This window comes from Malaclemys terrapin, chromosome 5, assembly GCF_027887155.1.
Source record: "Malaclemys terrapin pileata isolate rMalTer1 chromosome 5, rMalTer1.hap1, whole genome shotgun sequence".
Classification (NCBI taxonomy): Eukaryota; Metazoa; Chordata; order Testudines; family Emydidae; genus Malaclemys; species Malaclemys terrapin.
Window position 1 is genome coordinate 86,370,307 of NC_071509.1, and position 15,019 is coordinate 86,385,325.

Genomic DNA, 15,019 nt, shown 5'->3' on the forward strand with positions numbered 1-15,019 from the left:
AGGTTTTCTTCTTGTGCAGTGAAAAAGACATTCTGCTGAACTCTCCATTTGTTCCAGTTTGTTAAAAAACTCAGAAGGAACATTCTGGTGGGGCTGGAGGGAGGGAGGTGATGAAAAGATTTTAGTTTCTGAGAAACTTTCCACACACATTTTTTGATCCAATATAACCGTTAGTAGAATGCATTGTTGAATATATGGGCCATATTGGCTACCTTTTAAATAAAAAAAAAAATGCCTGTGGGTTGATTTTTTAGCTGCTCTAGTCTGTGTATTTTTTTCCTTTTCCTACTGGATCTAAGCTGGGAACTTGGAATTCCCCCTACGTTTGGGGCACACTGCAGAGATTCTCTTCCTTGGTGTCTGTGTCACTCTAAGCACACACGAGTCAGTATGTTTGGCATACTGGGACAGTGTGTCACAGTTTCAGGGTAACTACACATGTATCCCCCCTCCATGGTCCACTCCAGGAGCACCCAGTTGGATCGCCGGTCTCCAGCCATCAGCTGACTTTGGGGAGGACCTTTGTCCCACTCCCTTCTGACGAGAGGTTTTTAGGCTGCACAGCTCTCTGCCTTACACTATGATATCCCTAGTAAGCCAGTCTGCCTAACGGCCAGTGCCTGTGCTTTGCTTTCTCTCCAAGGGCTAACTAACAACAGTGCATTGCCAGCAGTTACAAGTCACCACTCTGCTCTTTCTAAGCAAACAAATTATTCTTAAGGTTACAGAGAAAACACAATAAAAACAAACAGATTTAAATGTACCAGGGGTCACCCATCAGTCTTACGGGGCCCTCCTAGGCCAAAGTCTTTCCAACGGTTCTGCAAAGGCTGGGGGACCCCCTGGGACAGAAGGTCCGGTCCATTGGCTGGATCAGAAAGAAGGCCACTAGCCAGTTCAAGTTCATCTGTTTATAGCAGTGGTTTTCAACCAGGGGTCCGCAGACTATGTCTAAGGGGTCAGCAAAAGGCTATTGTTACCATAGAAAGTGTTTTTCAATCTGTGGTCTATAGACCCCTCAGGGTTCACAGATCTCCGTCTAAGTTTTCCGAAGGGGTCCGCACCTCCATTCAAAATGAAAAAAGATTGAAAAAACACTGTTTTATACCTCGGGGGGAGGGATAGCTCAGTGGTTTGAGCATTGGCCTGCTAAACCCAGGGTTGTGAGTTCAATCCTTCAGGGGGCCACTTGGGGATCTGGGGCAAAATCAGTACTTGGTCCTGCTAAGGAAGGTAGGGGGCTGGACTCGATGACCTTTCAAGGTCCCTTCCAGTTCTAGGAGATGGGATATCTCCATTATTATTTTAAAAGCCCTTTGTTTCTTACCTAGTCTTGGAAAAACGAGCCTGAACCACTATACGCAAACCACCCCACGGGAGAGACCTTCTCTGGAATTGTTTAGTCCCAGTGATTCAGCTTCATCACCCGCACTGCCTTTTAGTTCCTGGAGGAGCTGTGGTTACCTTGCCCCCATGGAGTAGAACACAGTCATACATAAACCATTAATTAATATAATGGTCCCAAAAGATCACAGAATCAGAGAAATGAAGGGCTGCAAAAGACTTTGAGAAGTCATCAGGTTCAGTCCCTGTCCTGAGGCAGGACCAAGTAAACCTAAACTATCCTTGACAGGTGTTTGTCCAACCTGTTCAGAAAAACTTCCAGTGATGGAGATTTCACAGCCTCCCTCAGAAGCCTATTTCAAAGCTTTACTAACCTGATAGAAAGTTTTTCTTAATGTCTAGCCCAAATCTCCCTTGCTGCAGACTCAGCCCATTACTTCTCGTCCTACCTTCAGTGAACATGAACAACAATTGATCACAGTCTTCTTTATCACAGACTATTTGAAGAACTTATCAGGTGCCCCCTCAGTCTTCTCCTACCCAAGACTTAAGTATGCTCAGTTTTTTAACCTTTCCTCATAGGTCAGGTTTTCTAAATCTTTTATCATTTTTATTGATCTCCTCGGGACTCTTTCCAGTTTGGCCACATCTTTCCTAAGATGTGACACCCAAACTCGACACAACACTCACCAGTGCCCAGCTGAGCAGACAATTACCTCCTGTGTCTTACATATGACATTCCTGTTAATACAATATTAGCCTTTTTTGCAATTGCATATTCAATTTGAGATCCGCTATAATCCCCCAAATCCTTTTCTGTAGTATTGCCATAAAGCCAGTTATTCCCTATTTTGTTGTTGGCATCTGATTTTTCCTTCCTAAGTGCACTTGTCTTTATTGAATTTCATCTTGTTGAATTCAGAACAATTGTCCAATTTGTTAAGGTTGTTTTGAATTCTAATCCTGTCCTCCCAGGTTGGTTTCATCTGCAAATTTTGTAAGTATACTCTTAACTCCAATACCAAAGTCATTAATGAAAAAATATTGATTAGTACCAGACCCTGGACTGACCCCTGTGAGACCATGCTAGATGTGCCCTCCCGGTTTGACAGCAGAGTTGCGATATCTGTCACACAGTGCATATCAACTTTCTGACACTAGTAGCAAATTGAACAGCTGGGAATAAATTAGGAGGTACCGGGTATGTTGGCCAACAGAAGAATTTCCAGGCTCTTCTGCATCAGTGTGCCCCTTGTTCCAGCACACAGATCTCAGCATTTTTTATAAAAATTTCAGGGAATAACTTGGGAGCTTCAAACTGCACAAAAGTTGGGTGAGCATTTTGTTGAACTTAAGTTTGGGGTTTTTTCAATGTGACACCATGTATCATGGCCTCATAACAGAGGCAGTTGTGGGGTACTCTTGCTATCATTTGATGATTTTCTAATAGCAGTGCATAGTATATTGCATTCATAGGGCAATACTGCCAAATATAACATTTAAAATCCTTCACAACAGCCCCTGCTTCCACGTCCCCCTACTCTCTGCTGTCCTCCTGGTGGGGAGAAGCCAGGCTGACTACTCCTTCTCTGATGTTTTTAGGGGTAGATGACCTGTTCAGTCCCCTCCTAGATCTTCAGGGATTAAATAATAGCCCCTGCTAGCACAAGGGCAGAACTACAGGAAAAACTCTTGTCAACTCAGAGACCCAGGTACAGAAGCAGCTGATTGGAAGCCAGGATAGATTAACTAAATTTGGGATGCCCTGGACAAATCAGGATGGTTGGCAAGTACGCCCTCAAATGAGGATCTCTTTATGGACATCCATATTTACCTGTATATTTGTGTGCATGGACATACACCAAACATCACTTGGCCCCACGTAATGCATACTCACCCCTCATATACATATATTTACCATTCCTCCCTGCCCCTCCCCACCCAAATCCCTATCCTGCTCTAAATCCTGAGGTAAACTTTTAGGAAAATGATGTCTCAACACAAAGCCCCCTTGAATTTACAAAGCTAACTATGTGAAAAGGTTCACATACAGAGATGCTTTTCTGTGCTGCCAAATAAGCATTTCTACACAATTGCAAGTGCCTCCTCACCTGAGCCTAGAGTATCATCACCATAATGTGCTAATACATGCCCAATAAAATGTATATCAACATGCCAGAAATCCATTAAGTCCCAGACCATTTGTAGTCAGCCACCTTGGCATATCACTAATAGTTATGATTGTATTTTTGTCTGAGGCCATTTAGGAAGGTTTTCAGTTTGCTTGTTTTAACATTTATGTGTAGAGTACTTACCATCTTCAAAAACTGCTCCTATTTGAAAAGATAATTCAGAGCTATGTTCTGCCTCACAAGGGTACACTGCTCTTGCTCTTCTGTTGAGAACACTGAAAGTGAGACATAAAATGAAATATTTCAATGGCTGAAAGAAACAAATATCCATTTATAACCCATTTGGGGCCCAATTTCAGAACTTTAAGCACAGAATTTCATGTGCACAATTGCGTGTTCCTAATTTGCACACACAAACAGCATAATTTCATTTCACAATTTGCCATTTGAACTTGTGCATAGCCAGTTTGTACATGTAATATAGCTCTGCACACACGCTTGTGCATATCTCACTTTTAAAAACAAACTATATAAAACACTGCCCAAGGAAATCAGCAATGAAACAAACATGAGGTAAAGGATACAGTACTTAATCTTAAAATAATAATCTTTAGATATTGAGACCCATTTCTTCAGTCAACTTCAACTTCACGTTTTCAGTCTTCCTGTATGCAGGCCTGTATTTGAACTGCTCTTGTAATTTCTTATCATACAACCGTCTAGAAAACCACAGAACATGTTCTGTCCTAAGTAAATTTTTGGACAGTATTCTAGAGATGTCTTTAAGAGGTTTGATAATGAAATATCACTGCAAATTTTTTCAGGATAACTATGAACTTCTGAAGCTACCATGACCAGAAATCTTAGAGCTTTTTTGGCCTGCCTTATTTAAAAATGCTTTCCTGAATAAACAGTAACTGGATACTTTACAATGCATTATTTGACAAAGCACCCACGTTATTAATTCATCATTTGTTGAGTCCTCACAGCAAAAAAAACTGTACAGAAAATATTGGAAGAGACTGTCCCTGCCACAATGAACTTGCAGTCAAAAGGACAATACAGCTGTAGTACAGTGTAACAAGTGGCCAGAAACAGAATTTATGACAAAGTGGTGCAGAGGATTTGTTAGTATGTCTGACTGCTTTCCTTAGCAATGTTAGTAGTACAGCAGTCCTTTGTTTGTAGGGGTAATGCAGATGGGCTTCACAGAAGAGATAGGTTTTAAGAAGGAAAAGATGAGATGATAGAGGCCTAGGGTGACCAGATGTTCCATTTTTAAAGGGACAGTCCCATTTTGGGGGACTTTTTCTTATATAGGCACCTATTACGCCCCACCACCTGTCCCTTTTTTTTTTTTTCCCCACAGTTGCTATCTGGTAACCTTATAGAGTCCTAGTGCATCCTGGGCAGAAGGCAGAGGGAAAACAAAGAAAAAGGCATAATGAGGAGAGTGGGAGGAGATAGAGGGAGCGAAAGGAGTGAGGAGAAAAAGAGGAGAGTAGAGACAATGGACAGTGGAAGAGTTATGCAGAATCTTGAAGGCAAGGACAAGAAGCTTTAATTTGATATGGAAGGCAAAGGAATACAGCTGGAGGTGTGTTTTGATGAAGGGACCATCTACCTGTAATATAGTAAATTGTTGAGGAAAACAGCAAATAAGATACATTATGAGCAAGAAATAAAGGTCCAGTCGAGACAATTGACACTGTTGGCATTATTCCTCAAGCAGTTATAACTACCACCTTGAGCAGCATGAGGCACCTCTCCGCTTGCAAATGGCTACATTCTTGAATTTGCGGTGGTTTCCGTATTACAGTGGTTTTCAACCTTTCATCATGTGCAGACCCCTAAACATTTTTGAAGAGAGGTGCAGACCCCGTTGGAAATCATCGACAGAGGTCTGCAGAGCACAGGTTGAAAACCACTGTTCTTTGGTGTCAAGTATCAGGGGATAGCCAGGTTAGTCTATATCCACAAAAACAACAAGGAGTCCGGTGGCACCTTAAAGACTTGACTTAGATTTATTTGGGCATAAGCTTTCGTGGGTAAAACCCCACTTCTTCAGATGCATTCTTCTCCATGCATCTGAAGAAGTGGGTTTTTTACCCATGAAAGCTTATGCCCAAATAAATCTGTTAGTCTTTAAGGTGCCACCGGACTCCTCACTGTTCTATGGTCATGACAACCCTTCCCAGACCCCTTAGACATAGTCTGCGGACCCCAGATTGAAAATCACTGCTGTATTACAGTAGAACCTCAGAGTTACAAACACCTCGGGAATGGAGGTTGTTTGTAACTCTGAAATGTTCATAACTCTGAACAAAACATTATAGTTGTTCTTTCAACAGATTACAACTGAAAAGTGGATTGAATACATTTTTTTTGAAATTTCATTATGCAGAAGAAAAATGCTGCTTTTCCTTTGTTGATTTTTTTTTTTTTAGTAGTTTATGCTTAACACAGCACTGTACTTGCTTTTTGGGGGGGAGGCGGGGGTGTCTTTGCTGCTGCCTTATTGTGTATTTCCAGTTCCAAATGAGGTGTGTGGTTGACTGGTCAGTTCCTAACTCTGGTGTTCCTAACTCTGAGGTTGTATTGTACATTAAGACCCAAGTCTGCTTTTTTCTTTAGGACAATGATAGAGAGAGAAGGAAGTAAAGAAAACATCAACAAAAATTGAAGTGTATATCGTACCTTTCAGCTGGTCTGTCACTCCCTGTGGCAGAGGTGGGGAAGGGGAAAGATGACGGTGCTGGGGTTCTGGTAGTTGAGGTAGGTGTTGTGGTGGACTGTGTATTCAACCATGAGACCATCGATGAACGAATCTGACTGGGGCTAAGGGAAGAAATTTTTCAGGGCTGCATTAATAACTTGCATGCAATTCTCTTTCACATCAGAAACATTCCATGTGGGACTCTGTGACTATGGGAACTATTGAACTCCTTAAAACTCAAGATTAGTGGGGTCGCTGAACTGATTTTCCAGCCATGGTTCTGAATTTCCTGACAAAGTATTTCTCCAACATGCCCTATATCCCAGGACAAAGACATCTCTCAAACTGATGATATACTCGATAAAAATGCAAACACCCAATTCCTTATGTAATAAAGGCAGATACAATGGAACCACATCTTGCAGGCTATTATTTGAGCTGCCACTACCTACGCCTTTACAAGTTTTGACAAATCTATTTTAAGATCTTTTCAGTACTGCACTAAGCCATGTGCGGCTGGAGGCTTTCAAAAGAGGTTGCAGCTATTACAATGGTGGGATCATGATGCTGGCTCTCAGCACTAGTGTCACATTTGAGCACGGCATGGGCCTTCATGGCCTCTGTCAAGGGTTGTGGAGATGTCAAGAGAACAAAGCCTCTCCCAACGGTGATATTATAACAATGCTCACTGTGATGCTTCTGGACTGAGATCCAGAGGCCACATAACCTGGGCAATTTGTTGAAGATTCAGACCAACCAGAATCTTTGGAAAATGGAAACTTGTATACTTATGAGTCACAATGAAGTTTCTCATAGAAAGCCAAAGTGTAAAGAAACCCAAACTTTTTTCATAACCTTATTTGCTGAACATAAACAATGTGCTCATCTGTGAACAGAACTAATGAGAAGTCCCAATGACTTTACCATCCAAGAATATTATATATTGTGTGCACGCATGCCTGGATGCACACGTGCCAGGAAGGACGAATTTCATATGTTAAAAAAACTACAAGACCCAAAAACCTGAAGTTTCTCCCTATTTTGAATCTCATTTCAGGACACACAAAAAAGGCCAAGTGGTTAAAAAAAAATGAACTTTTTTGGAATAAAGGTGCTGAAGTGCAAGCAACACCTATGTAAAAACACAGTTCAAATCACAAACATGTTAGTAACATTCATTCAGGCATCATCACCAATCATCCTGGAGGGCTAACGATGCTAGTCTGACTACATTAATGGTTACATAATGTGCAGACTTGTACATGCCTGAAAATATTAAAGCTCCGATTCACAGACTTCAGTGGCTCAATGGTGATTTACATCAGCTGGGGGTCTTAAAGTATGTTCATATCTAAATAAGCCCAACATTTAAAAACATCATATTGATTGTTTTTTATTTACATTTAACATTTCCCACTTTAAAATCAGTGCCAGACTGATTTCTGAAACCTGTATAAAGTATAGAGAAAGGGGAAAAAATATTCTGGGTTCGTTTACTCTATTGCCAAAATTAAAGTATGTCAGCACCCACTTAAACCACTAAATGTAGCAACCACCAACAGCTCCAGGATGTTCTACCAAATGAAGTGCCTTCTAGAATTGCAGATCAGATTTGGCATCCTTGGCTCTCAACCAGTGAATAATAAACACATTCATTCATGAATATTTGGTTTAAAAAAACAAAACAAAAAAAACCCCTACCAAATGTATTACTTTGTTTCTAATTATTTGACCAGCTGTACCAGTGAAAAAACTCGTTTTGTGCACGCGTGTGAGAGAGAGAGAGAGAGAGAGAGAGATCAGGTGGAGGGGTTAGAAACAAAACTTACATTCTTTACTAAAAATCTCTCATCCAGAAACATAATTCACAAGGATGCATACAACATAAAAGATGGGTTCCCTTTGAGAGTTGGTGGGGGAGGGTAGGGAGGGAGGGAAAGGATGTGTCCAGAGAGGGGTAGGCGAAGAAATGAAATGCTCAGATCAATATGTATGGCTCATGTTATGTCAATTACTACACAAGATGATCAGTAGTGTATCAACCAATAAGAATGCACTGCCCCTCACCTGAGGCACAGTATAAAACTGAATACAAATGTAGATATATTCTCTGGGAGCCTAGTATGAATCCCATATTTCCAGTAGAAAAACCTTTAGAAATGCAGGCACCTCTGAGCTCTGTGCTACTCCCTCCCCCACTTTTTGATGTATTCTCTTAATACGATTCAGCTGTAGAGAAAGCACTGCGGTACTTCTCTTGAATTCGCCTGTCAGTTTCAGCTTGTGGTTACAGATCAAGAGTTCATGGTCTATGATGCAGCAATGAAAAACCCTATTTCTGAACATAACATGGTGAAACAATCACTAATAACAAAAATATGAAGTAGCCACCTGACCTACTTGTATTTTAGATTTTCTTTTTTATTTACTATAATTGGCTACCTGAAGAACCAGTGATTTGATTCTATTTTTAAACAGAAGTTTTTACTCAATACAAAAGATCTTTCAAATGCTGTGCTGCACAAGCCCCCTACTGCAGGATTTTTTTAAAAGGATATTTGTGATAAGTTATTTACATAAAAAGATATTTAAAGATAAAGTCGTAAGAAAAGCCTTGCTTACCAAGATGATAATAAAAACCTACTAGTATATCTTATCTCAAATTTAAGGCAGTCTGTTAAAGAAATCCACTCGCCTAAAGTCTGAAATGAATGCTATGTGTTTCCTGTGGAAACAAACCCTGACATAATTATCTCTCTTTGAGAAGAAACGTTATTGTCTAGTATAGAGAATCGGTGTCCATGGACCCGAGGGGGTGGGGGGGGGGCAGCCTTACTGAAAATAAGCTAGAGATTTCATACAGATATTAAGAAACAAACTCCTGAAAACAAGGTTTTATTGGATGTTTATCTGGCTGGTTCCTAAGGTAACACAGCTACTGAGGAGCCTCTTATCTTGAGAGCAAGCAAGAGAGAGAGCCTGTGAAAAGAATCTACACTCTAACTTTTTAGAAAACAGATTTATTTCATAGAAGGATTTGGCAGCCCTGTGTCTGTCATATCACACTATATTACTCACACAAAACTCTGTGAAAGTGCTTTTAAAATGGTTTGTTACAATAAGACATGTATCAAAAGGTATTGGCTATTTCTGATTCAATATGCCATCCAATGTTCTCCAGCACCAGACAACACACTCCATGCATATTAAACTTTCTCACTGTATGAAAGCTCAGACTTTTTGGTGAGGGTGGGGGGATACACTGTTGGATGCAGTTTCAACTGTTGTAGTTTGAGCCAGAGCAGGGGACAGGATCCCAAGGGCTTAAGAAAAAGACCCACCACCACGCGGAAGGAACATGTACAGTACACAGAGCACGCATAAATCTTCTTCATTTGTACAGAAGTGGATCAGCCAACACTGGAACAGAGGTTTCTTTAAACCTAGATTGTGAAGTCTCAGTGGAGCAGCTAACACATTAGAGCAATGATCTTTCATGCCAGTCTGGTAAATCTAAAGCATACATCTACAACAACTGTCCTAGGGTAAAGCATTTTAAAATTATAATTTAGTTAGAACAAAATAAAGCATATGTATATCTGTATGCTACAGCAAACCCCTGACCAAAGGCTGTGCCTCTTCCAGAAATCAAGAGTAATTGTATTCCCTGGATTGAAAAGAGCCGCTGTATGAGAAAGAGGAAAATAGTCTGCAATGCATAGCCCATTATTTTATAACACTCCCTCTCATAACATGTATACCATTAACCCATATAATATGACACAGTGATTCTAGTGCAATGTTTCTAGCTGTCTAACCCACGTTTTGAAGACAATCTAGGCGATAGCCAACCCTGTTTCTTGTAGGAAACACATGACCTAGGCGATTAGGAAAAAACAGAAAGCGTACAAAGAGTGGAAGAGGGGAGGGATTAGTAAAGAAACTTACCTTAGTGAAGTCAGAGAATGTAGAGATAGAGTGAGAAAGGCCAAAGGCCGTGTAGAGTTGGACCTAGCGAGGGGAATTAAAAGTAATAGTAAGAGGTTTTACAGCCATATAAATAGGAAGAAAGCAAAGAAAGAAGAAGTGGGACCGCTGAAGACTATTGCCGGAGAGGAGATTAAAGACAATCTAAGCATGGCGCAATATCTCAATGAATATTTTGCATCGGTGTTTAATGAGGCCAATGAAGGTATTAGGGATACTAGCACCACTACAGAGGGGCATTCAGGATGGGGGATTACTGTATCCGAAGTAGAAATAAAACTTGAACACCTTAATGGGGCTAAGTCGGGAGGACCAGACGATCTTCATCCGAGAATATTGAAGGAATTGGCGTGGGAAATAGCAGGCCCATTAGCGATAATATTTAATGAATCTGTAAACTCGGGGGTGGTCCCGTTAGACTGGAGAATAGCTAATGTGGTTCCTATTTTCAAGAAAGGGAAAAAAAGTGATCCGGGTAACTACAGGCCTGTTAGTTTAACATCTGTAGTGTGCAAGGTGTTAGAGAAAATTCTGAAAGAGAAACTAGTTGAGGACCTGGAGGTTAGTGGCAATTGCGATAAATTACAACATGGTTTTACGAAGGGCAGATCGTGCCAAACGAATCTGATCTCCTTCTTTGAGAAAGTAACGGATTTATTAGATAAGGGAAATGCGGTGGACCTAATATACCTGGATTTCAGTAAAGCGTTTGATACTGTACCCCATGAGGAATTATTGGTTAAACTGAAAAACATGGGGATCGATATGAAAATCCAGAGGTGGATAAGGAATTGGTTAATGGGGAGAATGCAGCGGGTCGTATTAAAGGGTGAACTGTCAGGTTGGAGGGAGGTTACTAGTGGAGTGCCTCAAGGTTCGGTTTTGGGACCCATTTTATTTAATCTATTTATAACTGACCTCGGAACCGATTGCAGGAGTGGGCTGATAAAGTTTGCGGATGATACGAAGGTGGGAGGCGTTGTAAATTCGGAGGAGGATAGGGATATCCTGCAGGGAGACTTGAATGAGCTTGTGAATTGGAGTATCAGAAATAGGATGAAATTTAATAGTAAAAAGTGTAAGGTGATGCATTTGGGGATGACTAATAACAATTTTAGTTACAAGATGGGGACGCATTGGTTAGAAGTAACGGAAGAGGAGAAGGACCTAGGGGTCCTCGTAGACCGCAGGATGACTATGAGTCGACAATGCGACGTGGCGGTGAAAAAAGCCAATGCTGTCTTGGGATGCATTAGGCGAGGTATATCTAGTAGGGATAAGGAGGTCCTGCTTCCGTTGTACAAGGCGCTGGTGAGACCTCATTTGGAGTACTGTGTGCAGTTCTGGTCTCCCATGTTTAAAAAAGATGAACTCAAACTGGAACGGGTGCAGAGAAGGGCCACTAGGATGATCAGAGGAATGGAAAACCTGTCGTATGAAAAGAGACTAGAGGAGCTTGGGTTGTTTAGTCTGACAAAGCGAAGGCTGAGGGGGGATATGATTGCTATCTTTAAATATATTAGAGGGATTAATACAAGGGAGGGAGAAGAATTATTCCAGCTTAGTACTAATGTGGATACGAGAACGAATGGATATAAACTGGCCGTGGGGAAGTTCAGGCTTGAAATTAGACGAAGGTTTCTGACCGTCAGAGGGGTGAAATATTGGAACGGCCTTCCGAGGGAAACGGTGGGGGCGAAGGACCTGTCTGGTTTTAAGATTAGATAAATTTATGGAGGGAATGGTTTAATGGTAAAACATAGTAGTCAAGGAAAACCAAGCAATGGTAGGTAAATTGTATAATGGCTGACAGGGGTCAGGCTGGAGACTCTTGCCTATATGCTCGGGGTCTTACTGATCGCCATATTTGGGGTCGGGAAGGAATTTTCCTCCAGGGCAGATTGGCTGAGCCTCTGGAGGTTTTTCGCCTTCCTCCGCAGCATGGGGCAGGGATCTCTAGCAGGAGGGTCTCTGCCGATTGAAGTCACCTAAAACAGGATTGGGGACTTCAACAGCAGAGTCCAGGGAAGGGGTAGGGACGGTTTTATGGCCTGCAGCATGCAGGGGGTCAGACCAGATGATCATAATGGTCCCTTCTGACCTTAAAGTCTATGAGTCTATGAGACCTCAGAGTCAAGTTAGATCGTGCCTGTTTCAATGGAGTTGCAAAAATGGTGGGCATTACTGCCCTTGTACCACAAAAGGCAGAATTAAAACAAGTGCCAAATACCCACACACACCTCCGAAAACTGTAGTCACTGAGTGGGTGACAGTGATGAAACAATAGCAGGCTACAAAAATGAGCACAACTAGTGCGTATGATTTCTGTATAATAGGATCATGTCTTTTTTAAAGCTGTTTAAATATGCTCTTCCTCTAAAATAACTTAAAAGACCTCAGATAATCACACAGAAGGAACATAACAAGGTTCAAGACTTTCATTAAAGTCACCTGCCACCTGTACAGAGATTGTGAATTTGCATCACCACCCAAAGCTACAGAAAGGAACCCCTTCAGTTTTCCAGGGAGATAAGCTTACTGATTGTAGACATAACAAGGCTAATGGGAATTCATCTGGTAGTCAGACAAATAGGAATAATTATCTCCAAGACTTTAATTGTGTTCAGGACATTGCTTTTTCCTCCTTCCCCTGCCTTCTGACAGCTTCTTTGACACTGGTTTTCCTCTTCAGGATTTCAGCCATCCTGAGATTTACTGTTGCTTTGCTTTTATCATTAGTTTCATCACCCACTGCTCACAGACACCCAGAAAGGCACTCTGATGATTTGGGGAATCTGTCTATGAACATCTTATGAATTATGATTTACTTTATGAGCTCTATGTATAACTCTAACTCTCGTTATGTAATAAACTAACCATGGGCTGACAAGGACCCTGTCATATATCACACACCCTGTCTAGAAGAAGCTACAGACAAACAAAAGAAGTTGTTACCATTCTAATGACTATTTTCTGGCAAGGCAATAAGTATATTAAGGAAGGTGCCTGAGCTGGAAGAATCCAATTAATTCCAGGTGATCTCAGGCAGGGGCGTTTGGAGCAGTGGAATTTCCCCAGAAGAGAGAACAAACGTGAGGTGTTAGTTCAGCCGTTTAAAAACACAGACATTAGATGAGTCAAGGAGACGAAGCTGAAGAAAGAGAGAGGAACAAAATGGGACAGGATTTTGGAGGAATAAGGAACCTTTTTGCCTACCAAACCAGCAAGAGGAGAAGGAAACTGCCTGCAGGAGAGAGGGAGACTCCATATTCTGATGAAAGCCATGAGGCTCCAGAACAGGGTTCTTGATCAGGGCTGAGACTCACTCAAAACACAAACAGTATGGTCAAATGTAGCCCTGGTCACTATTATACAAATTTCTTTTGTGCGTTTCAGAAGAGGCACACAGATAATACAGTTTGTGTCTACTGTAATGCGGTCACATTGATAATATAATACTGGTACTGTAATATATATATATATATATATATAAACTAAATATTTCCCATCATACTCTTTAAATATGAATTTATAGTACTATAGGAAAGGAAACAATGAATTCACATTACTGTGGCTCTTTTGGGTAATGTTGACCACTAACTTGGCTCCTGAACCACTGAGGTCTGAGTATCACTACTGTACAGTGCCTAGGACAAAAGGTCCTTGGACTGTAATACAAATAATTAACAGCGGCAACAGTAGCTCTCTAGAACACTAAACAAACATTTAGGAGCTCTGGGCATTTTTTGCTGTGTTCTTAAACATTTACTTCTTTAACAAGGCTGAATATTACTGTTATTCACCTTCATCTACAAAAGATTTAATCCCAAAGAGAGCATTTCCCTAGGCAACTCAGTACAAGAGCACTATTGCAAATGCATCTCTCCAACCTTCAGCTGTGAGTGATTTCACATTCCTCTGTTTCAAATAATCACTGGATGAAACTAGGTGGATGGCTGGCTCAGCTTTAGAGTCTACACAACACAGAAAAAAAAATTACATTGTGTCAACTGTTCTTCTTCATTAAAGCAGTAAAATATTTTGCACTTCTTCGTGCCTTGTAGCCAAAGATTTCACAGGGCTTTAAAAAACAACAACACACTGAAGCAGGAAAGTATCATCCTCATTTTAGGCATGAAGAAAACTGAGGTACTGAGCGATTAAGTGACAGGAGTCACACACCAAAGTGTGTTTCAGAACCAGGAATATCAAATAGATCCAATTATAATTTCTATGGCTTAAGTCACAAGACATTTCCCTTCCAGTTTCAGAGGGGAGAAGACACATCACTAGGACAATTCCCTTTTCTGTGTGGAGTTATATGAGTTATAAATTTAAAAAGAAATACAAACTTAAAAGTAGGTAAAAAGTAATATTTTACGATTCAGACTAAAGATAGAATTGGAGAAACAGCCTTTGCAATACCTGAACAGTGAGAAAGAGAACACGGTTTTTAAACAGAAGTATTTGGCCATTTTAACTTAGAGCAACTGTGACAGTGCAGAGAATGAACACCTATGAGTTCCAGGAGGTGAGTGGGCACATCTGAAAGCCCCTCCCTCAGCCTAAAAGGAGGAGTGACTAAACACAGGGCTCAAATGATTTTGGGGGACATCTAATAAGAAAACAGGGACAGGTGTGAGGTCATAAGGCCATAAGCAGGGATCCTGAGGGGGACACCGAGCAGAGAACCCCGAACAGTGCCCACTGCTCCTCAAAGGTGTCTAGGGAGCCAGCGGACGTGGCCCAGAGGAACTGGCCCAGATATATGATTGAACGGAGGAACAGAACAGAATACCCACAGTTGCAGAGCACCTCCCCATCCAGCATCCTCCTCTTG

At 41.2% G+C, this 15,019-nt stretch overlaps 1 protein-coding gene across 4 annotated transcripts in view; it reads right to left on the bottom strand.

Annotated features, from left to right (window-relative positions):
- Positions 1 to 15,019, bottom strand: part of ARHGAP10 (Rho GTPase activating protein 10) — a 241,199-nt gene that overhangs the window by 7,513 nt on the left and 218,667 nt on the right. For all 4 annotated transcript variants that reach the window (XM_054030633.1, XM_054030631.1, XM_054030634.1 and 1 more), the window contains 2 exons: positions 6,174 to 6,314; positions 3,660 to 3,751 (listed from right to left, as the gene is read on the bottom strand). In XM_054030633.1, coding sequence (XP_053886608.1) covers positions 3,660 to 3,751; positions 6,174 to 6,314 — 233 coding nt within the window. The remainder of the gene's footprint in view (positions 1 to 3,659; positions 3,752 to 6,173; positions 6,315 to 15,019) is intronic.